Genomic DNA, 24,365 nt, shown 5'->3' on the forward strand with positions numbered 1-24,365 from the left:
CCCATGGTCCTTCAATGGCTTTCCCTTAAAACTCACAGCAGTTCATAAATCATCTTCTCTTCTGAGTCCTATCCTGTCCTTATTATCACCAGAGTCTCAGTTGTCCTCTTAAACAGGAGGTAGCCCACAAGTCCAGAGGCATCCCAAATTTCCCTTATTTATAAAACTTTCATTTCTCCTCTTAAAATATATTATTTGGGGGATAGCATGCTTTTTTTTTTCTCTGCCTTATCAATGTCATAAAATGGAATTTTCTCCAGTATATATCCTTGAAGCCAGCCAGGACTCAATGAGAGTCGGAAGTAATTAAGAGGAAGGGGATAGATAATTTCTTTATAGTAGTTTTAGAGCTTCCAAATATTTTTAAGGACATATGTATTTCTATTAATTATTCTAAATATACTAAAAATGATGAGTGCTAAATTACCTTAAAACTAAATATTATTCTCACCTCTCAGTATGATAATGTGCTTTCTTTTCTTTTATTCTATAGCTTCTTATTACTGTATACAATCCAGAGCCTACGTTTAACATGGCCTTTATCATATGGATTTGCATGGAGTAAGGAGTCAATTTTTTATGTCTTAAAGGCAAGAACAGCATATATACAAAGAGGGATACGGCAGGTATTGTCAACTTCCAACTTTATAAAAAAAGATTAAAGGTATTTATTGCTACAAATGAATGATATCAAACTGAAGTGGTAATGTCTAAGAGACAAAAATAAGAATTCTTATTATATAAGAATAATTTTACCAGGACCATTAATTTCTCTCGATATTTTAAACAAAAAGGGGTCCTGTTTACATGAAGAAAACCCAATATTCATTTTAGACATATTTTTACTTTATGTATCTGATCACTCAGAGTGAATTTTTACAGATAATCTTAAGAAAATATATTTTTGTTAGTATATTTTTATTTTGAAATGTGATATTTTTGTATTACATTTTTCTGGTTCTGTTTTATTTGTTCACAATCTTGAAGGAACTGTTAACCCCAGGTAAAGGAAAAAGGAAAGTCACAAATTAGGGAAAATGAGTTTAATTTAACATGATCTAAATGATTTGCATATAACATAACCATTAATAATTAAAATTAATTTATTTGATTAGATGTGAATGATGTGGTTATTAATTATTTCTTATATATATTATCTCTCCCATTAATTTCAAAGTAAATCAGGATGAAAAGAAACATTTAGAAGGAAATGTTTAATTTTGGTTACATTGGCAAATGTAACAAAGGCAGTTCATATTTATTCTTCTACTAATATTAAATTCTAAAGTGAGAAAGGACATTAGAAATTTTCTGGTTTAATCCACTCACTTCATTTGTCTATGAGATTATTGCTCAGGAAAGCCAAGTGGCTGGCTTTTTGTTACAAAGCTGATTAGGACTTGACCTGGGGCTGGATCCAGAAAATTTCTGACTTTGGATCTGGACTTTTTTTTTTTTTTCCCCACTGTATCATATTACTTGTAAAATAAAATTCAATATAAACTGAGCTTTATATACATATTTGGTCTTACCACAGCTGTGGTTTTCTAGTATTTCCCAAACTGTTTACAGAAGAATAAATGGATATTAACAAGTATGGGGAAACATTTAAATTTTTTTAAATGTTTATTTATTTTTGAGAGAGAGAGACACAGAGTGTGAGTGGAGGAGGGGCAGAGAGAGAGGGGGACACAGAATCTGAAGCAGGCTCCAGGGTCTGAGCTGTCAACATAGAGCACAATGTAGGGCTAGAACTCACAAACTGTAAGATCATGACCTGAGCCAAAGTCGGATGCTTAACCAACTGAGCCACCGAAGTGCCCCGAGGAAATACTTTAAGTTGGATTTTCAGGCATAAATTACATTTGGATTCACCTCTTCAGCCAAAATAAAAGGGATATTTTAGGCAAAATCTCTCTCTGTTACCCTACTTCCATCATCCTTCTCTCCTTTCATCATTATTTCATTCTTTTATCTTAAACAAGAACTTGGGGGAAGAAAGTCTTTTTTCACTTGTCTGTTGAGAACGCTGATGTTCTATAGCATTTGGCTCAAAAGATTCCCACTTCAGTTAGTTGATTGCCACAAAATTGTGTAATATAGGACAAGATATTACAAGGGAATGACTTGGTAGACAAAAAATGAATATGCCTTGTCTAAGGCTGACATGTATTTATGACTATTGGTTGATGTTTAAGGTCTGCTTAAGCTCATGTTTAATTCCCTTGTGGAGTTAAAGAATCTTCAAAATTACTATTTCTTGAGGAGTAGGATAGGCAGGCTTATTTCATTTATTTATTGTATCATATTTACTGTTTAAAGTGCTTTAAATAACACTAGTATGTAGCAATAGAACTTCTAAGAAGTAATGTGTAAATGTTGACAAAATTAATCAAGTAAATAAAAGTGAGAAATAAACCAGATTTGCATGATGAAGTATTTCCAATTACTTACTGAGCTTTACAAAATTCCTTTAAATTTGACATAACATATAATAATGAAAGAAAGTAATAGTTTGAATCAAATTTATTTTTCCCCATTTTTCCTTAGCATTTCATAAATAATAAAGTTTTACATTTGAGTGTAAATTTTAAAAATTATAGTACTCGACAAATAGAAGTGTATTAACTTACGGCCCTGATGCTTTCAAAATGTCCACCTTCTTTCTCAAAATCAATAGGCTGTCCTTTTAGTGTCCAGTAGAAAGTGACATCCAAACTAGCATCATGAATTGCTTTGCAATTAAGGACAATGCTTTCTCCCACTGTTAACTCTGTTCTTTTAGGAGTAAGTTCTATTCTTGTAGGTTCTATAGAAATAAAAATGCATTAATTAACATAATCAGCACATAGTATTTCCCTGTATCTTATATTTTAAATAATAGAGAAAAACTTAAGCAAAGAATCTATACAATGCAGTTGCTCAGGATACACATCTTTAAATAAACTATTATTAATTGAAATATTACTTGTTTTTGTATGCTAGGGCATTTTAGTATGCTTTTGTAGGAGACTGATGGTTTAAAAGTTGCTATTCCTATTAAGAAGTAAGCATGGATGAAAAAGACAAGAAAATACATAACTATAGGCAGCATTTGGCATTCCAGAAGAAGGAAAATTAGAAAAAAAGAAGTTGTAACCTCCTGGTCTACCTTCAAGGATCATCAAGTGTAAATAAAAGGATTTTTTTTTAACAATAAAATATGTTCCATATCTAAGGAGGAAGAAGTCAGGTGAGTTCACTTCTTTAAAAGTTATAGAAGTCAGCTCCTCTCAAATTACTATTTTAACACAGACAAAAATATAATACTACAACTATGCCAACTTATATTTGCTTTATATACTACAAAACCCTTTTATGAATAGAAAATGCACTTCTCTAGCTGATTATAAAATAATTTTGATAAATTGTGGATGGTTTAATTTAGATCCAGAAAGAAAGGCAAATTATTGAATGGAAAATTTTTTGAGAAAAAAATGTGTGTTTAATTACTAAAGGATTCAATTAAAAATTTAAAAATAGATACATTTTTACTGTGTTTAAAATAAGTTTGAACCAATAAAGGCTAATACTGCTATTCATCTAAGGGTTATTTAAGCTAGTGATCAGATAATTGAAATATGATTTTTTTTAAATGAAGTAGGAAGGTGATAGAGATAGGATTTTGATTTAGTCTTTTTTCCTAGATTCCTGGTTGTAGATACCTCAAGAAGACTGACACAAATGATTAAAAATTAGGCTAATTTTCCTATTTTAGCTCTATTATTGGCAGTAGCATAGTCTGATGAAACATCATTCTTAACCACGGATAAGATCCTTTAATATGCAACATCCTTTTAAGCAGTCAGAGAGAAAATGAATGTAAATATTAACATTCTAAAAGTCAGATATTCCGTGTGGCTTTCTAAATTCTGACTTCATCAGAGAAGACAGATCATCACAGCATATTATAGTTTAAGCATTGTGAGAATTGGAATGTTCTGGGTAACTAAATATTCCATTTAACTTGTGATTTACAGAAAACTTTTTTGATATTATTTACAAAAAAGTCTGTGAATCCAGCATTGCTTCATTATGATAAACATTATATAGCACAATAAGACACAGATTAGCAGACTGAATTGGATTCCCATAATGTATGCTGTAAATGAAAACATCATTTAAATCATGTTCCTTCCTTCTCTTAATGTTTGCCTCTTTTCTAAAATATCAGAGTGCTGGCGATTTTAATGACACGTTTATTTGTAAAGAAAAAGAAAACATTTCTACTTTTTTGTAGCCAAAGCCTGATTCACTATATAATACATGCCCACATGGAAAAAATCAATCAAGGATATAGTGCAGTTGTGAAAAATATTTCTTTGCCAATTGATGAGATTTTTCTGCCTAACATATGAGATATTCTTAGTAATAAACAATGATACGTAGTCTCAAAAAAATGTTCTAGGCCAAAATCTAGTTCACTTTAGAACTAGAAAACTAACAGAAACATTTAAGTGACAATATTTATAACACTAAAAAATGACAGTATATAAAAAATTCCATTGATGCAAACACCAAAGAGCAGGTCAGGTAACCATTTAACTGATGCACACTCAAACACCACACATTCCTGTCCTCTGTCTGCTATCCTTTCTGCCCCAGATCCCACGGTGACAAAGGAATATTACTGATTGATGTTAAAATTAATTTTGATAGAGGAAAATATTTTTATACTGTTGGAATACTTTTAAATTTTGAGACATCAAGTAAAACTTCAGAAAGATTTCTTTATCCTCTCACATATTTTGTTCAAAGCAAAATATTTAAGTTTCTACCAACAATGTGTTCCTTTCTTTATGGTCTCCTAAATAATGGAAGGGACAATTTGGCTGTGTTAGTTCTATGTTTGTAGTGTATCTTATCAATAGAAGCATGCACACACATAGGCGCAAACACAATTTACATGCATATTGTATTTATTTGCTTTCTGACAAAGCTGTGAAACTATGCTTGTAACACAGCCACATTTTCTTACCTTTTACAGATACTGAAGCTATGGTTTCAGCAGAACCAAAGACATTTTCCCCTTGGCAAACGTACTTTCCCTCATCTGATTTAGAAGCATTTAGGATCCGTAGACTTCCGTCTGGAAGAATAGCTATTCTGAAAATTATTAAAAAAGGTTTTTGCCTCTTTTACTGCAAATCAGCTAAGTAGTAAAAAACTCTGATGATGTCTGAAACCACCTCCAAGGTAATAATAAATAAGATAAAGGGATCACTGTGAAAATATGTGATAGTAGAAATGTTTTACCCTTTAAGAAATTATGCAATAAACCCACTTAATATCCTCTTATATTTAAAAGGGTCAGAGAGTTAAAGGTTATTTTTTGACACTTTTTGACAGTTCATTTTAAAACTTATGGGAAAAGGTGACCCTGAAATTGGTTATTAAAACTTATAATATCACCCAGCGATATTTTAATATGAAGCTTGAGTATTTTACTTCAAACCCAGAGTGACCTCAAAAATCAAATATAGAAAGAAACAGCATAAAAACATATGGGAGGACAAGTGCAGAACATAAAATTAATTGTATACAGCCAAGAGATGATTTATGGTGGTTTCTCTACAGTGCCACCAGTGCGGCAAGGGTATGAAAATGAGACCTGATACCTGATACCTGGGCTGCTCACACTGCACTTTTTAAATATAAAAACATGATACCTGAGTTTGCATTTGGGCTTTTTCGAGACCTTTGCTAAAAGTGGACCTTGAGACTTATATGAAGGTGAAAAATTAAAGCATTATTAAAAAAAATTTTAGAAGTTCAGTGAAAGGTTGACATTTGGGATTATCATATTATCCTGTGTATTCATCCTCCCAGAAATATATGGATTTCAAAATTAATTAGTACTTTTGTCCTTTTCTCCCTTTTTTGCTCCTGAAATATAACCCGTTACATCACCAATGCATCAATCTCCTCAAGCAACCTGAAGTAAAATAGAAGCTGTCAGTGTCATTTTATTTGTTATGCCACTAGAGTTTGAATTGACTTTTGGGAGAGGAAGTAACAAGCTTTTGATAAGAACTAGTGGCCCTAGTGAACTTAAAATCCTAAAATTAGGTCTTTTAGGTTCTGAAAAGAATAATGTATTCCATGTTAATATAATATTAAACTATTTAAGAAACAAGAATATGTTTAGTCTACTTCCTTCATGTTATTTTAAGGTATGTATTCAATCTTGCCAATTACCCAGAACTGAGTTATTAAAAGCATTGAACTTTGTAACAATTGGATTAGATTCTAGGTTGCTGACTATTGCTTATGAATTTATAACTACATACTATCATCAATAATGATACTAGTTTAAAAACATCATATTCTTTTCAATATACATCAAACCTGCCTTATAGTGTATAAGGAAGACAAATTTAGAAACAAGCCAAACTTGGAATAGAGACTTTGATTTTGTAATATATGTCTAGGAGAGATAACTAACTTGAGGCGTTTGGAAAACACAGTGCCTTTAAAAGTTATATAAACCCATTCAAGATGGTCAATACAAAATTCTATTCATTATTTAAATAGTACTCATTTTCTATAAAAATGAAATATATTTATTCCATTTAAACTCCAGAGATAAACATACTATAAAAAGATAAACTTGAAAGTAAAACATACTTTATCCAAACAAATAGGCATTATCTTATGAGAATTACAAAGTTTAATGAAATTTAGTTAAATTACTATAATCTATTCAGATCACTAATATCTTTAATATATCTGGATTTTACTGCTTCTAACCTAGTAGGTGGGAAGTTTGGCTTAAAATCCACTTCCTTTAAAGAAATAAATATATCTTAGACACTGGCAGTATTTCAGCTCTTGATTTAAGATAAGTCTTTTCTCACTGACAGGAGGCAATACATTATACTCTCCTTTTAAAGATAGTTTATGAACACCCCTGTACTTTAGGCCACTTGGGGGCTGAAGAATTTTGAATATCATGATTTTTTTATCTGTCAAGTGGCAATGTCTTTTAACCAAAAGCCTGTCTACCGATTCAAATGACAAATCTTTATCAGATGAGCTCATATGCATTTTTTTAATGTAAAAAGAAAAACTAAATGAGACTGTGAATGTGATTTACATTATAATATCTGGCTATTTCATACATAATTACTTAGATAACTGAATATTTAATTAATGTTTTCTAGCAATTTCCAGCCTCTTTATCTATCTTCTCTCCTCTTCTATTACTATGTAACTCCTACATTTGACATTTTCAAATTTGGGGATTCATTCTGCTGAGAAGTCCACAAATTGGAGCAGGGTAGTAAGGGAGTAGTGAAGTAAAGGTCTGTTGGGGGTAAGGAGAGATTTTACAAATGCAAACCAGCATTCTAGCATTGGGTGCCAAGTTATGCTTACTATATTCTTATCTCTAAACTTTTCCATGAGTTTTTGCCTAGACCTGGAGATGTCTTGATTCACATCTTGCACTAAATTACTGGATCTCTGCCTTGTTAATCTGCCTAATACCACAGTCTATCTAGGAAAACATCATACTTACCTTTATCTTGCAAGGATTTAGTGCTAACTTCTTTTTTTTTATAAGCTTATTTATTTATTTTGAGTGAAAGAGAGAGAGAGAGGGAGAAGGAATTCCAAACAGGCTCCGCACGGACAACCCACATCATGGGGCTTGAACCCACGAACTGTAAGATCATGACCTAAGCTGAAATCAGGAGTTGGACACTAAACCTACTGAGCCACCCAGGCACCCCTATAGCTAACTTCTTGGTGCGATCTTGATTTCCAAATTTCAGGGCCATTTTCTGGACCTTCCACTTCCATTTTTGGCTTACCTGTCAGATAACTCACAAGTTAGCTTAGGTTCTTCCAGTTAGACTGCCAGCCTAGAGATACTACCTACTTACCAACTTTCACTTTAGAGATCACGCTTTGACTTCCAGATTAGCTTTCTTTTGGTACCATATCATAGTGGATATAATATTACAAAATCATTAATCATTACTTAAGATTATATGCTTTCAAGTCAGAGATGGTTGAGTTTAAGTCATTGCCATTGACTGTTATGTGTGTGATTTTAAGCAGTTAATCTCTTTATATGTAAAATTTTATAAATATATATAACTAGTTCTTCAAAAGTATTAACTAGATAATATATATAAATTATATACTTTAGTAGTGTTGATAGCCATTAATTTAAAATGTATTAAAATATAAGTAAAGTTTGTGACAAATTTTAAAAAGGAAAAAAAACCCAGAAAGTTATAAATCTCAAGTATTTTAGGGTGAATCAGTAAGTCTTTTCTGAGGGAGTGATATTTGAGATAAGAACTGAAGGATCAGAGGAAGTTAACCAGGAGTTAAGAGTGGGGAAAGGAGAGGGGATAGCATTTGCAAAGGCCTTGAGGTGGGAAGAACCACAAAACCTTAAAGAATCAAATGGCCAATTATGATGACAGCATATAAAAGGGGCAGGAGTGGCCCAAAGAGGCAGATGGGAACAAGATCATGTAGGACCTAGAATAGTATGGGAAACATTTGTTCTTTATTTTAAGGGCAAAGGGAAGCTACCATTAAAAAAACAAACAAACCTATATTGAGGTATTATAGTTATATAACAGGTTCACAGGTTTAAAGCACATACTTTGAAAAGTCCTCACAAATGGATGCAGACACAAAACTATTACCACAGTCAAGAGAGTCAACGCATACATCACCCCCAAACTATTTCTGTGTTCCTTTGTGTTCTCTACTTATAATCTCTTCGTATCACACCCTTATCCCTTGGCAATTACTGATCTGCTTTCTGTCCCCATAGTAAGTTTTAACTTTAACATAACTTCATATACATGAAATCATAACATTATATATCCTTTCTGTTTAGTTTATTTCATTCAGCATAGCTGGGATTCATCTGTATTGTTGCAATGATAAATAATCCAATCCATTTTGTTGCTCAATAGTATTCCATTGGGTGTATATACCACTACTTGTTTATCCATTCACTTTTTGGTGGATGCTTGAGCTATTTTCAGCTTGGATCTACTACAAATAGAGCTGCTATCAACATTGTGTAAAGAGTATTTTATGGATATTTGCTTATATTTCTTTTGGATAGGTACTTAGGACTAATTACTGGATCGTTTGGTTTATGTTCATGCTTAATGTTTAACTTTTTAAAGGAGATGTTGTACCATTTCCAAGCAGTTACACCACACTTTAAATTCCTCATGGCATCATCTGAGAATTCTTGTAACACTTGAGATGGTCAGTCTTCCTAATTTTAGATATTATAATAATTAGGTAGTAGAATCTTACGGGAGTTTTAAGTCACATTTCTTTAATGACTAATGATGTTGAGCATCTTTCAAGTGCTGGTTACCCATCTATAAATCTTCTTTGGTGAAGTAATAAAATATTTTAGCAATTTTTTATGAAATTGTCTTCTTATTCAGGTTTGACAGTTTTTTTAATATTCTATATATAACTCCTTTTTCAGGAAGGATAATGGCAAATATTTGCTGTCAGTTTATAGCATGTTTTAACATTTTTCCAACAGCAGAAGTTCTTAAGTTTGATGAAGTACAACATATCGATTTTATTTTATGCTTTGTGTTTTTGTGGTTGTACTAGAAAATCTTTACCTAACCTAAGGTCACAAAAAGTTCTTTGTTTGTTTGTTGTTTTGGTTTCAGGAGTAGAATTTAGTGATTCATCACTTACATGTTACACCCAGTGCTCAACACAAGTGTCCTCCTTAATGTCCATCACCCATTTACCCATCCCCCACCCACCTCCCTTCATTAACACTCAGTTTGTTCTCTATGATTAAGAGTCTCATATCGTTTGCTTCCCTCTCTCATTTATTTCCTCTTCCCATATATTCATCTCTTTTGTTTCTTAAATCCCACATTAGTGAAATCATAAGGTATTTGTATTTCTCTAACTTATTTCACTTAGCATTAATACACTCTAGCTCCATCCATGATGTTTCAAATGGAAAGAGTTCATTCTTTTGGTTTGGTCTCTGAGTAATATCCAATTGTCTCTCTCTCTATCTATCTATCTATCCATCTATCTATCATCTATAATCTATCTATTTATCTGTCATTTGTCTATCCATCTATCACCTATCATCTATCTATCTGTCATCTATCTATCTATCTATCTATCTATCATCTATACTACATCTTCTTTATCCATTAGTCAGTCAATGAACACTTGGGGTCTTTCCATAATTTGTCTATTGTTGATAATGCTGCTATAAACATCAGGGTACAGGTGCCACTTTGGATCTGTGTTTTTGTGTTCTTTGTGTATATACCCAGTAGTGCGATTACTAGATTGTAGTACAGTTCTATCTAAAAATTTTTGAGGGACCTCCATACTGTTTTCCAGAGTGGCTGCACCAGTTTGTATTCCCACCAACAGTGCACCAGTGTTCCTTTTTCTCCACATCCTTGCCAATACCTGTTGTTTCTTAAATTTTTTATTGTAGTCATTCTGACAGGTGTGAGGTGATATCTCATTGTAGCTTTGATTTGCATATCCCTGATAATGAGTGATGTTGAGCATCTTTTCATGTGTCTGTTAGCCATCTGGATGTGTTCTTTGGAAAAATGTCTATTCAAGCCTTCTGCCCAATTTTAATTGGATTATTTGTTTTTGGGGTGTTGAATTGTAACAGTTCTTTATAGATGTTTGGATACTACCCTTTAATGGATATGTCATTTGCAAATATCTTTTCCCATTTCATGGGTTACCTTTTAGTTTTGTGACTGCTTCCTTCCCTATGCATGAGCTTTTCATTTTGATATAGTCCTAATAGTGTATTTTTGCTACTATTTTCCTTGCCTTAGGACACACTTCTAGAAAAACATTGCTAAGGCCAATGTCAGAGACCTATCTGATTGTGTTCTCTTCTAAGATTTTTATGGGTTCAGGTTTCACACTTAGGTCTTTAATGCATTTTGAGTTTATTTTTTTGTGTAGGGTGAAAGAAAGTGGCCCAGTTTCATTCTTTTGCATGAAGCTATCCAGTTTTACCAACACCATTTGTTGAAGAGACTGTCTTTTCCCAATGGGTATTTTTTCCTGCTTTGTTGAAGACTAATTGACCATATAAATGTAGGTTTATTTCTGGGTTTTCTATTCTGTTCCATTCATCTATGTGTCTATCTTTTGTGCCAGTATCATACTGTTTTTATCACTACAAATTTGTAATATAATTTTAAGTCTGGAATTATACCATCAGATTTTCTTTTCTTTTTCAAGATTGCTTTGGCAATTTGGGGTCTTTTGTGGTTCCATATACATTTTAGGATATTTTGTTCTAGTGCTATGAAAAATGCTGTTGATATTTTTGTAAGGATTGAATTAGATATGCAGATTACTTTGGGTAATACAGGCATTTTAACATTATTTGTTTTTCCAGTCCATGAGCATGGAATGTCTTTCCATGTCTTTGTGTTGTCCTCAATTTCTTTCATCAGTGGTTTATAGTTTTCAGAGTTGAGGTCTTTCACCTCTTTGGTTTTTTTTTCTAGGTATCTTATTATTTTTGGTGCATTTGTAAATGGGATTGCTTTCTTGATTTCTCTTTCTGCTCTTTCATTGTTAGTATATAGAAATGCAACAGATCTCTGCACATTGATTTTGTATCCTGTAACTTTACTGAATTTATTCATTAGTTCTAGGAGTTTTTAGATGGATTCTTTAGGGTTTTGTATATTAGTATCGTGTCATCTGTAAATAGTATAAGTTTTATTTCTTCCTTACCAATTTGGGTGCATTTTATTTTATTTTGTTGTCTGATTGCTGTGGCTAGGACTTTCAACACTATGTTGAAAAGAAGTGTTAAGAGTGGACATCCTTGTCTTACACATAACCTTAGGGGGAAAGCTCTGTTTTTCCCCATTAAGGATGATGTTCTCTGGGGATTTTTCATATATGGCTTTCTTATGTTGAGTTATGTTCTTTCTATACCTACTCTATTGAGGGGCTTTTATTATAAATGGATGTTTTACCTTGTCAAATGCTTTTTTTTTTTGCATGTAGTGAAATGATCATGTGGTTTTTATTCTTTCTATTATTGATGTATCATGCTGATTGATTTAAAAATATTGAACCACCCTTGCATACTGGCATACACCCAATCCCACTTGATCATTGTGAATAATTTTTTAAATGTTAGATTCTGTTTGCTAGTCTTCTGTTGAGGACTTTTGCATCTATGGTTATCAAAGGTATTGGCTTGTAGTTCTCTTTATTCGTGATGTCTTTTTCTGGCCCTGTAATCTGGGTAATACTGGCCTCATAGAATAAGTCTGGAAGTTTCCTTTCCTATTTTCTTTTTTGGAATAGTTTGAGAAGAATAGGTAGTAACTCTAAATATTTGGTGGAATTTACCCATAAAGCCGTCTGCTCTTGGACTTTTGTTTATTGTGAATTTTGTTTGTTTGTTTTTTTAGAAAAAGAAAAAGTGGGGCAAGGGAAGAGGGAGGGGGAGAGATAGAATCTTAAGCTGGCTCAACGCCAGTATGGACCTGATACAGGACTCAATCTCACAACCATGAGATCATGACATGAACTGAAAGAGTCAGATGCTTAACAGACTGAGCTGTCAAGGAACTTCAAATTTTTTGTTTACTGATTCAATCTCCTCCTTCCTAGTATTCAATCTGTTTAAATTCTCTACTTTCTGCTTCAGTTTTGGTAAATTATATGTTGCCAGGAATTTACCATTTCTTCTAGATTGTCCAATTTGTTGGCATATAGTTTTTCATATCCTCTTACAATGTTTGTATCTCTGTGGTGTTTGTTATTTCTCCTCTTTCATTTGTAATTTTTGGGTCCTTTCTCTTCATTTTTTTTACAATATTGGTTAGATGATTATAAATTTTATTTATCTTTTCAAAGAACCAGCTCTTGACTTTACCTGCTCTACTGTTTGTTTGTTTGTTTCCATAGCATTTATTTCTGTTCTAATCTTTATTATTTCCTCACTTCTCTTGGCTTTTGGTGATGTTTGCAGTTGTTTTTCTAGTTCCTTTAGGTGTAAGGTTATCTTGTTTATTTGAGGTCTTTCTCGCTTCTTGAGATTGGCTTGTATTGCTATAAACTTCCCTCTTAGAATCATTTTGCTGCATCCCAAAGGTTTTGGAATATTGTGTTTTCATTTTCATTTATTTCCATGTACTTTTTGTTTCTTTGATTTCTTGTTTAGTAGGATGTTCTTCAACCTCCTTGTATTAGTAATCTTTCTGATTTTTTTCTTGTGGTTGGTCTCTAGTTTCATAGCATTGTGATCCAAAAAGTTACATGGTATGACTTCACTCTTTTTCAATTTGTTGAGACTTGTTTTGTGGCCTAATATGTGACTTAATATTTATTCTGGAGAATATTCCATGTGCCCCTGAAAAGAATGTGTACTCTGCTCTTTTAGGATAGACTGTCCTAAATATATCTTAAATCCACTTTGTCCAATGTGCCTTTCAAAGTCATTGTTTCTGTGTTGATTTTTTGGTTGGATGATCTGTCCACTGACATAAGTGGGGTGTTAAAATCCCCTACTATTATTGCATTACTATCAATTTGTTAGTAACTGTTTTATGTATTTTAGTGCTTTCATTAGGTGCATAAATATTTACAATTGTTCTATCTTGTTGAATTGTCCCGTTTATTACTATCATATACTGTCCTTTGTCTCTTGTTACAGTCTTTGTTTTAAAGTCCACTTTGTCTGATATAAGTATTGTTACTCTGGTTTGCTTTTCACATCCATTTGCATAATAGATGTTTCTTCACTCCTTCACTTTCAATCTGTAGGTGTGCCTTTAGGTCCAAAATGAGTCTTCAGTAAGTAGCATATAGATGGGCCTTGTTTTTTCATCCATGTCTTTTGATTGGAGCATTTAGTCCATTTGCATTCAAAATAATTATTGATTGATATGTATTTATTGTCATTTTATTACCTGTTTTGTGGTTGTTTTTGTAGTTTTTCTCTGATCCTTTCTTCTATTCTTCTTTGTCATGGTTTGCTGGTTTTCTTTAATGATATATTTGGATTTCTTTCTCTATTCTTTGCATATCTATTTGTGGTTTTTGATTTGTGGTTACCATTAGGTTTGAATATAACATCTTCTGCATACAGCAGTCTATACTAGGTTGATGGTCTCTTCAGTTTAAGCCCATTCTTTATTCCTCTCTTCCCCACATTTTAGGTACATGGTCTCATATTTTACATCCTTTTATTTTATGAGTTCCTTTGATTGTTTTTTTTTTACAGAAATATTCATTTTTTAACTTCTCTTGAGTTTCCTAGTTCCATATTGTTGGTTTTTCTTTTGTACTGAGTCCTCTTTAATATTTCTTGCTCTGCAAGAAATGTGGTCAAAAACTCCTTTAGATTTTGTTTGTCTAGGAAACTTTTTATACCTCCTTTGTTTTGAAGGATAGCCTTGCTGTATAGAATATTCTTGGCTGCAGATTTTTCTCATTCAGCACTTTGAATATATCATGGCATTCCTTTCTGGGTTGCAAAATTTCTGCTGAAAAATCCACTGATAGCCTTATGGGATTTTCTTTGTATGGTATTTTCTTCTTTTGTCTTTCTGATTTTAATTTTTTTCTTTATCATTATATTTTTGCTTTTCTTTCACTTTTTTTTTTTCATTTTGCTATTTTAATTACAATAGGTCTTGGTGTGGATCTGCTTTTGTTGATTTTGTTGGGGGTTCTCTGTGCCTCCTAGATATGGATGTCTTATCTGTTCAGCTTGATTGCCTTCCATAACTAACCTCCAGGTCACTGATACATTTTTATTCTTCCTGAATCCTACTGTTCATCCCATCTATTGTATTTTTAATTTCATTTATTAGGTTCTTCATCTGGGTCTTACTTATATCCTCCACTCTTTTCTCAAGTCCAATTAGTATCTTTATGATTATTACCTTAAATTATCTGTCAGGCATATTATTTATTTCTGTTTTGCTTAGATCTCATGCTATGATTTTGTCATGTTCTTTCATTTGGGACAAATTCCTCTGTTTACTCAATTCATCCATCTTTCTCTGCCTTTGTGTGTTAATGTGAGCTATGTTCTCTGCCTTCATTTATTTATTTTTTTCTCTGTTTACCATTCCTGTTTTTAAAATTAATTTATTTTTTAAATTTACATCCAAGTTAGTTAGCAACCAAGTTACTACAACAATGATTTCAGGAGTAGATTCCTTAATGCCCCTTACACATTTATCCCATCCCCCCTCCCACAACCTTCTGGTCTCCATATATAAGAGTCTGTCATGTTTTGTCCCCCTCCCTGTTTTTATATTATTTTTGTTTTCCTTCCTATAAGTTCATCTGTTTTATCTTAAAGTCCTCATATAAGTGAAGTCATATGATATTTATCTTTCTCTGACTGACTAACTTCACTTAACATGATACCTTCCAGTTCCATCCATGTAGTTGCAAATGGCAAGATTTCATTCTTTTTGATTGATGAGTAATACTCCATTGTGTGTGTGTGTGTATATATATATATATATATATATATATATATATATATATAACACATTTTCTTTATCCATTCATCCCTCGATGGACATTTGGCCTCTTTCCATACTTTGACTATTGTTGATAGTGCTGCTATAAACATTGGAGTGCACGTGCCCCTTCGAAATAGCATACCTGTATCCCTTGTATAAATACCTAGTCGTGCAATTGCTGGGTCATAGGGTAGTTCTATTTTTAATTTTTTGATGAACCTCCATACTGTTTTCCAGAGTGGCTGCACCAGCTTGCATCCCCAGTAGTAGTGCAAAACAGATCCTCTTTCTCTGCATCCTTGCCAACATCTGTTGTTCCCTGAGTTGTTAATGTTAGCCATTCTGACAGGTATAAGGTGGTATCTTATTGTGGTTTTGATTTGTATTTCCCTGATGATGAATGATGTGGAGCATTTTTTCATGTGTCGGTTGGCCATCTGGATGTCTGCTTTGGAAAAGTGTCTATTCATGTCTTTTGCCCATTTCTTCACTGCATTATTTATTTTTTGCGTGTTGAGTTTGATAAGTTCTTTATAGATTTTGAATACTAATCCTTTATTTGATATGTCACTTACAAATATCTTCTTCCATTCTATCGGTTGCCTTTTAGTTTTGCCAATTGTTTCCTTCACTGTGCAGAAGATGTTATTTTGATGAGGTCCCAATAGTTCATCTTTGCTTTTGTTTCCCTTGCCTCTGGAGACGCGTTGAGTAAGAAGTTGCTGTGGCCAAGATAAAAGAGGTTTTTGCCTGCTTTCTCCTCAAGGATTTTGATGGCTTCCTGTCTTATGTTTAGGTCTTTCATCCATTTTGAGGGTTTTTTTTTTTGTGTGTGTGTGTGTGTATGGTGTAAGAAAGTGGTCCAGGTTCATTTTCCTGAATATCGTTGTCCAGTTTTCCAAGCACCACTTGCTGAAGAGACTGTCTTTATTCCATTGGATATTATTTCCTGTTTTGTCATAGATCAGTTGGCCATATGTTTCTGGGTCCATTTGGGGGTTCTCTATTCTGTTCCATTGATCTGAGTGTCTGTTTTTGTGCCAGTACCATACTGTCTTGATGATTACAGCTTTGAAATACAGCTTGAAGTCCAGGATCGTGATGCCTCCTGCTTTGGTTTTCTTTTTCAAGATTGCTTTGTCTATTCGGGGTCTTTTCTGGTTCCATATCAATTTTAGGATTGGTTGTTCTAGCTCTGTAAAGAATGCTGGTGTTATTTTGATAGGGATTGCATTCAACATGTAAATTCTTTTGGGTAGAATTGACATTTTAACAATATTGTTCTTCCTACCCAGGAACATGGACTTTTTTTTCCTTTTTTTTGTGTGTGTCTTCTTCAATTTATTTCGTAAGATTTCTATGGTTTTCAGTGTATAGATTTTTCGCCTCTTTGGTTAGATTTATTCCTAGGTATTTTATGGTTTTTGGTGCAATTGCAAATGGGATCAATTCCTTGATTTCTCTTTCTGTTGCTTCATTATTGGTGTATAGGAATGCAACTGATTTCTGTGCACTGACTTTATATCCTGCAACTTTGCTAAACTCATGTATCAGTTCTAGAAGTTTTTTGGTGGAATCTTTTGGGTTTTCCATATAGAGTATCATATAATTTGTGAACAGTGAAAGTTCAACCTCCTCCTGGATGATCTGGATGCCTTTTATTTCTTTGTGTTGTTTGATTGCTGAGGCTAAGATTTCCAATACTATGCTGAATAACAGTGGCAAGAGTGGACATCCCTGTCTTGTTCCTGACTTTAGGGAGAAAGCTCTCAGTTTTTCCCCATTGATGATGATATTAGCATTGGATCTTTCACATATGGCTTTTATGATATTGAGGTATGACCCTTCTATCCTTACTTTCTTGAGGGTTTTTATCAAGAAAGGATGCTGTATTTTGTCAAATGCTTTCTCTGCATCTATTGAGAGGATCATGTGGTTCTTGTTCTTTCTTTTATTGACGTGATGTATCACATTGATTGTTTTACAGATATTGAACCAGTTCTGTATCCCAGGTATAAATCCCACTTGGTCATGGTGAATAATTTTGTAATGTATTGTTGGATCCAGTTGGATAATATCTTGCTGAGGATTTTTGCATCCATGTTCATCAGGGAAATTGGTCTGCAGTTCTCGTTTTTAGTCGGGTCTTTGACTGGTTTTGGAATCAAGGTAATGTTGGCTTCATAGAAAGAGTTTGGAAGTTTTCCTTCCATTTTTGTTTTTTTGGAACACCTTCAAGAGAATAGGTGTTACCTCTTCTTTAAATGTTTGGTAGAATTCACCTGGAAAGCCATCTGGCCCTGGACTCTTGTTTTTGGGAGATTTTTGATTATTAATTCGATTTCTTTACTGGTTATGCATGTGTTCAAATTTTCTAATTCTTTCTAATTCTTTCTCTCCTCTTTCATTCTTGACTTTATTTATTTGGGTCATTTCCTTTTTGTTTTTGATCAAACTGGCTAGTGGTTTATCCATTTTATTAATTCTTTCAAAGAACCAGCTTCTGGTTTTATTTATCTGTTCTACTGTATTTTTGGTTTAGATAGCATTTATTTCTGCTCTAATCTTTATTATTTCCTGTCTTCTGCTGGTTTTGGGTTTTATTTTTAAATAAAATTTCTTTTTCCAGCTTCTTAAGGTGTAAGGGTAGGTTGTGTACCTGAGAACATTCTTCTTTCTTTAGGAAGGCCTGGATTGCTATATACTTCCCTGTTATGACTGCCTTTGCTTTGTCCCAGAGGTTTTGTTCTCTGCCTTTAAAGTGATGACTTTATGAGGCAGAGGTTCTGCAGTGTCCTACAGTGCAGAGTTCCCTGTTCACCAGAACCTGGCACTTTAGGGGAGCCTCTTATGTGTGCTGCCTGCATCCTGCTATTGTGTCTTTCAGTAGGGGTGTGCTTGCTCTCTGTGCTCTTAGTGAGACTCATGCACACTGGCTGTGAAAAAGCATGATCATAGGAAGGCTTGGGTACAGGGCAGTTGTGTTAGCAACTTTTGCACTGAGTCACTAGTCCTAAGCCAGATTCTCTGAATCATGGTGGGAGACATAAGATTAGCATGAACTAGTGGTAACAGCCAAGGAGTAAGGTGCATGTTTGAGGTGGGGGCAATGGGAGCCCAGCAACTGGGTGTGACATACCACATCTGTACATGTAGAGGCTGGGCCCAGAGTGCAGAAGCAGCTTAGCGTAGCACATGGCACACTGTGTTAGCAAAATATGTGCTAAACTTCTAGTCCCATGATGATCCCCCAAAATACATCAGCAGTTGGGGGTACAGCATGCAGCAGGATCAGTGGCATCTCTGTGCCCAGTGGCTGGATACGACATACTCTGTCTGTGTGTGAGGTGCATGCATGGGGTACTTAAGGCATCAGCAAAATTTTCACTGAGCCACTGGTCCTGGGATAGATCCCCTGAAGCTCAGTGGCCACAAGGCACATGACACCAGGAGGCAATAGCTGGGTGGGTACATGTAGTGTTAACAAAATTTACATTGAGCCCAGGGATGTGGCCAGCAGGCTTAGAATGGGTGAATCTCAAGAGAACTTGTGGGTGGGGTGCACTGCTAGCTGGTTACGTAACCAGTGCCTATGGAATGCTGCCTCCCTTAGGTAGCTTTGTGTTTATGCTGGGGTGTGGTGTAGGAAAATGGTAACTGCCAGCTCTTTTATTTCCAGAGAAATCCCCCAACATGCTCTGTGATCACTGTAAACAGATCTTCCTCCCTTTGTGCAAGCTGCCACTTCTATGTTGCCTCTTCTTGGGCAGTTGTCTCCTTAGGTGCAGGGACCCTGCTATCATTCCCCCTTTCAGCTTGCCCAGTGCTGAGCCAGCTGACTTTTAATACTCCAGGTTCCAAGTCCCGCTGGTTATACAACTCACAGATTTCAGCCCCTTTGGTTTTCAAGACCAGATGTTATGGGGATTTTGTTTTCCCTGTGTGGGCTCCCTGGTGCTTTCCCCTCTCCATACCCCGAGCTCCCTCCCTCCTGTGGGCATCTCTTAACCACTATTTCTGATCTTCCAAACCTATCAGATAGGACTATTTTCTCTACATTTAGTTGTGGAGTTTGTTCTGCCTGTCTTCAGATTGCTTTCCACTTTATTGACTCATATGTGAGTAATAATCATTGTAAATGTGGGAAGGGGTGAGCTTAGGGTCTTCCTACTCCACCACTTGCATATCCCTCCAGTGGTATGAATCTAACTTAGTATTTATTTATTGTATTTTGTTTTTGTTTTTTCCTCAGGATGTACAGTTGCCATAGCACTATTTTTGAAAAGGCTAACCTTTCAAAATTCTGTGTACTTTGTCAAAAATAAGTTGAGCATTTTTGTGTGGGTCTATTTTTGGTCACCCTATTTTGCTCTATTGATCTATATGTCTATCTCTCAGCCAATATCAAATTGTCTCATTTACCATAACTATATAGTAATCTGTAATATTAGGAAAAGTAATAATTGTCACTTTATTCTTCTTTGTTAAGATAGTTTTGCTAAGGATTTTGCATCTATTTTCATAAGAGATATTGGTTTGTAATTTTGTTTTTGTTTAATTTTTTTGGTCTGGTTTTGTTTTCAGAGTAATGGTGATTTCATAGAATGAATTGGGAAACATTCCCTCCCCTTTAAATTTCTGAAAGAGTGTGTGTGAAGTTAATATTATTTACTTCTTAAATGTTTGTTAGAATTATGCAATAAAGACTTTGTGGGAAGGTTTTAAACTATAAATTTAACTTTTAAAAATATATAAGGCATTCAGATTATTTACTTCTTGAATGATCTCAGAAAAGATTATTAAGCTGGGTAAAGATTTGTAAAAAACAAGTCTCCTTTATTATTTGTGTAAATTTGCTTTTCTTTTTTCGCTTATAATTTTTCAGTTATTCCTAGTCATAATAAAGTATTTAGTCCAATATGGTTAGAATCTAGTCACAGGTTCTAGTATAACATCAACTCTCTTCGATATATTCAGGAAAATTCAGGTCTTATTTTTATCAGATACTATAAAATTCAATAGTTCATTGAAAGATGCTACATTTCTTCTCACAGATATTTTTCTTATTTTCTTCTTGTAGTTCTATTTCTATCTGCTAGAACTGCATGAAATTTCCAATATTTGGCTATTTTTATCCTACAAAAATGGCAATATAACTTGATTCAACCTAATGGTTATATTTTTGTGCACCTGTACTCTTGAAGTACTGCTGAAGGAAGAAAGTTCTGCTTCTGTTAGGAGTGAAGTTGCACATCTGTCTTCATTATCTCTGCTTTTTTCCTCAACTGGCCAAATATCTGATGCTCATTATTCAATTGCTCTGCACTTAGTACGTGGCTCTTTCAAGAAGTAGCAAATTACATTGGATCTTCTGTATGCCATCCATCGAGAGGCCGCTGGAGTATTCTTCAACATGTCATGTTTCTTTGGGGATCCAGGCTGAAATGGTTTCCCAGTTACCAAGATAGAAAAAATTGGAATATGACAAACTACACAAAGACTTATACGGTTATTACATGGAGGTGGCACACAACACTTCTACTGATATTTCATTAGCCAAAGCAAAACACCTGGCCTCAAATGCCTCAAAATAACAGGGAAGTATAATCCTACCATGTGTCTAGAAGAAGAACTACCAATATATGATCAATAGCATTAATGATTACTGTATTTCTTCTGTTATGCAAAACATGGCAGACAATGTAAAATAAATTTTAAGACACAATCTCTGTCCATGATGTGTGAACAATTTAATTATTCACAAGGACTACAGAGAGATAAATTTATGTGTCTGGCTATAATTCTTGTGTAGTTCAGAAGAGAAGATAAGCAATAAAGCCAACTGGAAGAGTTGTTACAAGGGGACAAAATTTATATGGATCTTAAAAAATGGATATGTAGAAGGAAATAGAAAAATATTTTTAGAAAAAATGAACAAAATAGTAAAGGAGGAAAAAATAAGAAAAGGGCATGATATGTTTATAAATAGAGATGAGATTAAATAAACCAGAGCAGCAGTTTTGCTTTTAGGAAAAATTACTAATAAGGTTTGGAGAAGCATCATGGCAACAGTACTCCTGGTAGCCACTAATCAGTAATAAAAAGAAGTGCCACTGTCCTGTGGGCTGTTTTGCTGCAGTACATTGTCATGGGGTTCATGATCCAGAGAACAGGTGGGATCATGGAAGCTGACATAAATACTAGTACCCTTTGTTTTTGGCTCTACTAAGTTACTCTGAACAGAACACTCTCTCATGAGAACTCCTACAGATTGTTTTACACTGATCATAGGATGGGAATATGTCTATAAATGAGGTCAAAGGCGAGCACTCAGGCCAGGAAGAGAACAGATATACAGAGGCTTTTCTCATCTCAGAGAAAACTCACAGCCTTAGTTAGAGGTGATATGGATTGAACATGAAGGTCATCAAAACACCACAGTCCCCAATGAGGATGGATATACAAAATTTAGCACTGAATGAACTTAAAATCTACTTACCTTGGTTCCATGCTTTGGTAAGTGAAATAGCCATCCTCATAATAAAAAAGACAATTATACAATTATGCTTAAAGGAGATAAGAGCTAAATGGAAACACACTTTTCTGAAGAAAGTGATATCTAAACTGAGACCAGGAAGAGTAGTAGGAGTTAGTCCAGTGAATGGCTGGAAGGTGAGGAAAGAGTGAAATACCTTAGTTAGATTCATCAACTGCTTATTGAATATCTTTTGTATTCCAAGCAGTGGGGAAGTCATATGGAATATGATGATGGATAAGTTCCAGCTCTTACCCTTAGGAACCACAGGGAATAGAAGCATGAGACAAGTAAGCAGAAAGTTGACATTCAGTGTAATAAACTCTGGAAAGGAGTAAGTACAGGGAACTATTTGGAGTACAAAGGAGGGACAGCTTGCCAGCCTGGGAGTTGTGATCATGATTAGGGAAGGCATACAAGAAGAGGTGACATCTCATTGGAGGGTTGAAGATTAGGAAGTCATACCTTGCTTTGGGAGGGTCTTAGGCACAATGGCCTATTAATAAGCCTATTGATTTTTTTCCATAATTTATTTCACTTCTTTTATTCAAATTGCACATTACCTCTAGATTTAACTTCCTAAATCACAGATTTGATAACTATTTTGCTTAAATGTTTTATGGCTCCCCATGGCCTACAAAATAATGTACTTAATTCCTTAGTAGACCAGTCCAAAGTCTTCACCAAATGTCCATAACTTCTATCATCCCTTAATATTTTACCCTGTGCTCTGCAGGCCTCCAAATTGTCTTCTAATGCATTCTCAATATACATATTTTATTTATAATTACATACACCATCATACACACACACACAAACACACACACACACAGTACTATACTAATATATTAAGTACGTTGTGAACATGGAATAATTAGAAATTATGATTGTAAGTAAAAGCAAATATGTTATGCCAGTTTTCTCCTTTCCTTCTTCATGTCCCCTAATGGATGTCTTACACATCTGAGAAATTTTCAAACCTGTATTTGGAGACTACTGCTCTGGTCATATGAGATCACACACTATTCAATGGTCAGACTCTTACCTATTTATCACTGCTCAAGTATATATTTTACCTGGACTCCTCCTTAATTCTCTTTAATTAGAATTATTCCTTCTTTTATTTTTGTTTCCTCGGAACCTCACTAGAGCATCTGTCATATTTTACCTTAGTACCCAACAGCTGGGGTGTTTTATCCATTGAGCACAGTCTCAGCATCTTTAAGGGGATGCTTTATGATTTGAGACATGAAAAAAAGTTATTGGCTCTAATAATCAAAAATAACTACAGAATTGAAAATAATGCAAAGGAATATTGTAATAATTGGTCAGCTTCAACTTACCTCTTCCATTGTTATACAAAAAAGTTACTAATAAGTTACAATATAATACAAATTGTACTATTAACACTTTCAATGAAAGTTACAAAATTATTTCAAAATATGGCAAAAAGTACATTTTATATGGGATGTAAATACATTTTATTATTCTAGATAAAATCTAGGATGAGATCTTTAAAATATAAGAGTGGGCACCTGGTTAGCTGAGTTGGTTGGGCGTCTGACTCTTTCTTAGCTCAGGTCATGATTTCACATGATTGGTGAGATTTGAGTCCTGCATTAAATTCTGCTCTGACAGCGTGGAGCCTGCTTGGGATTCTCTCCCTCTCTCTCTGCCCTTCACCTGCTCATGAGCTCTCTCTAAATAAATAAATAAACTTTAAAAAAAAAGAAAAAAATAAGGGAGTTCAGCACCTGTGAAAGTCTTGAAAAGATTTTACTAATGATAAACATTCACTGACCACTTTGTATGTGTCAGGCATCACACCAGTCTTCATGCTATTTAATAAAATATTTCTAAGCACTGTGTGAGCTGAGTATTGTTAGTCTCATTTACTGATGAGAAAACTGTGGTCCATCAACATTTATTATTTTACTCAAGACTAACAGCAATTGGTACAACCCTGATTTCAGTCATGCTTTTTGATGTGTTATTTGTTTTCCTGCCAGTATCTTCCTGACTGATTTGTAACCTCCTTCACTTATTTTCTTCATTAGCCCCATAATAGCTTGTACTCAATAAATGGGGACCGGATTGAACTAAATATACCCTAACCAATTTAATTTGTAGATGAAGAATTTGAGCACAAAGCAGTTCAAATCACTTTAAAAAAATGAAATTAAAAAAAATGAAATTTCATATAGTTTGTTTTGATAACATTTATTAAGCCCCAACAATATGCCAGGGCCTATACAAAGCTCTCTTAA

At 34.1% G+C, this 24,365-nt stretch overlaps 1 protein-coding gene across 1 annotated transcript in view; it reads right to left on the reverse strand.

Annotated features, from left to right (window-relative positions):
- CNTN5 (contactin 5) overlaps window positions 1–24,365 on the reverse strand; it is a 1,382,461-nt gene that overhangs the window by 150,163 nt on the left and 1,207,933 nt on the right. The window contains exons 14-15 of the mRNA XM_043579878.1: window positions 5,018–5,145; window positions 2,634–2,809 (exon numbers count right to left, since the gene is read on the reverse strand). Coding sequence (XP_043435813.1) covers window positions 2,634–2,809; window positions 5,018–5,145 — 304 coding nt within the window. The remainder of the gene's footprint in view (window positions 1–2,633; window positions 2,810–5,017; window positions 5,146–24,365) is intronic.

Source organism: Prionailurus bengalensis, chromosome D1 (genome assembly GCF_016509475.1).
Source record: "Prionailurus bengalensis isolate Pbe53 chromosome D1, Fcat_Pben_1.1_paternal_pri, whole genome shotgun sequence".
In the NCBI taxonomy this organism is placed as follows: Eukaryota; Metazoa; Chordata; class Mammalia; order Carnivora; family Felidae; genus Prionailurus; species Prionailurus bengalensis.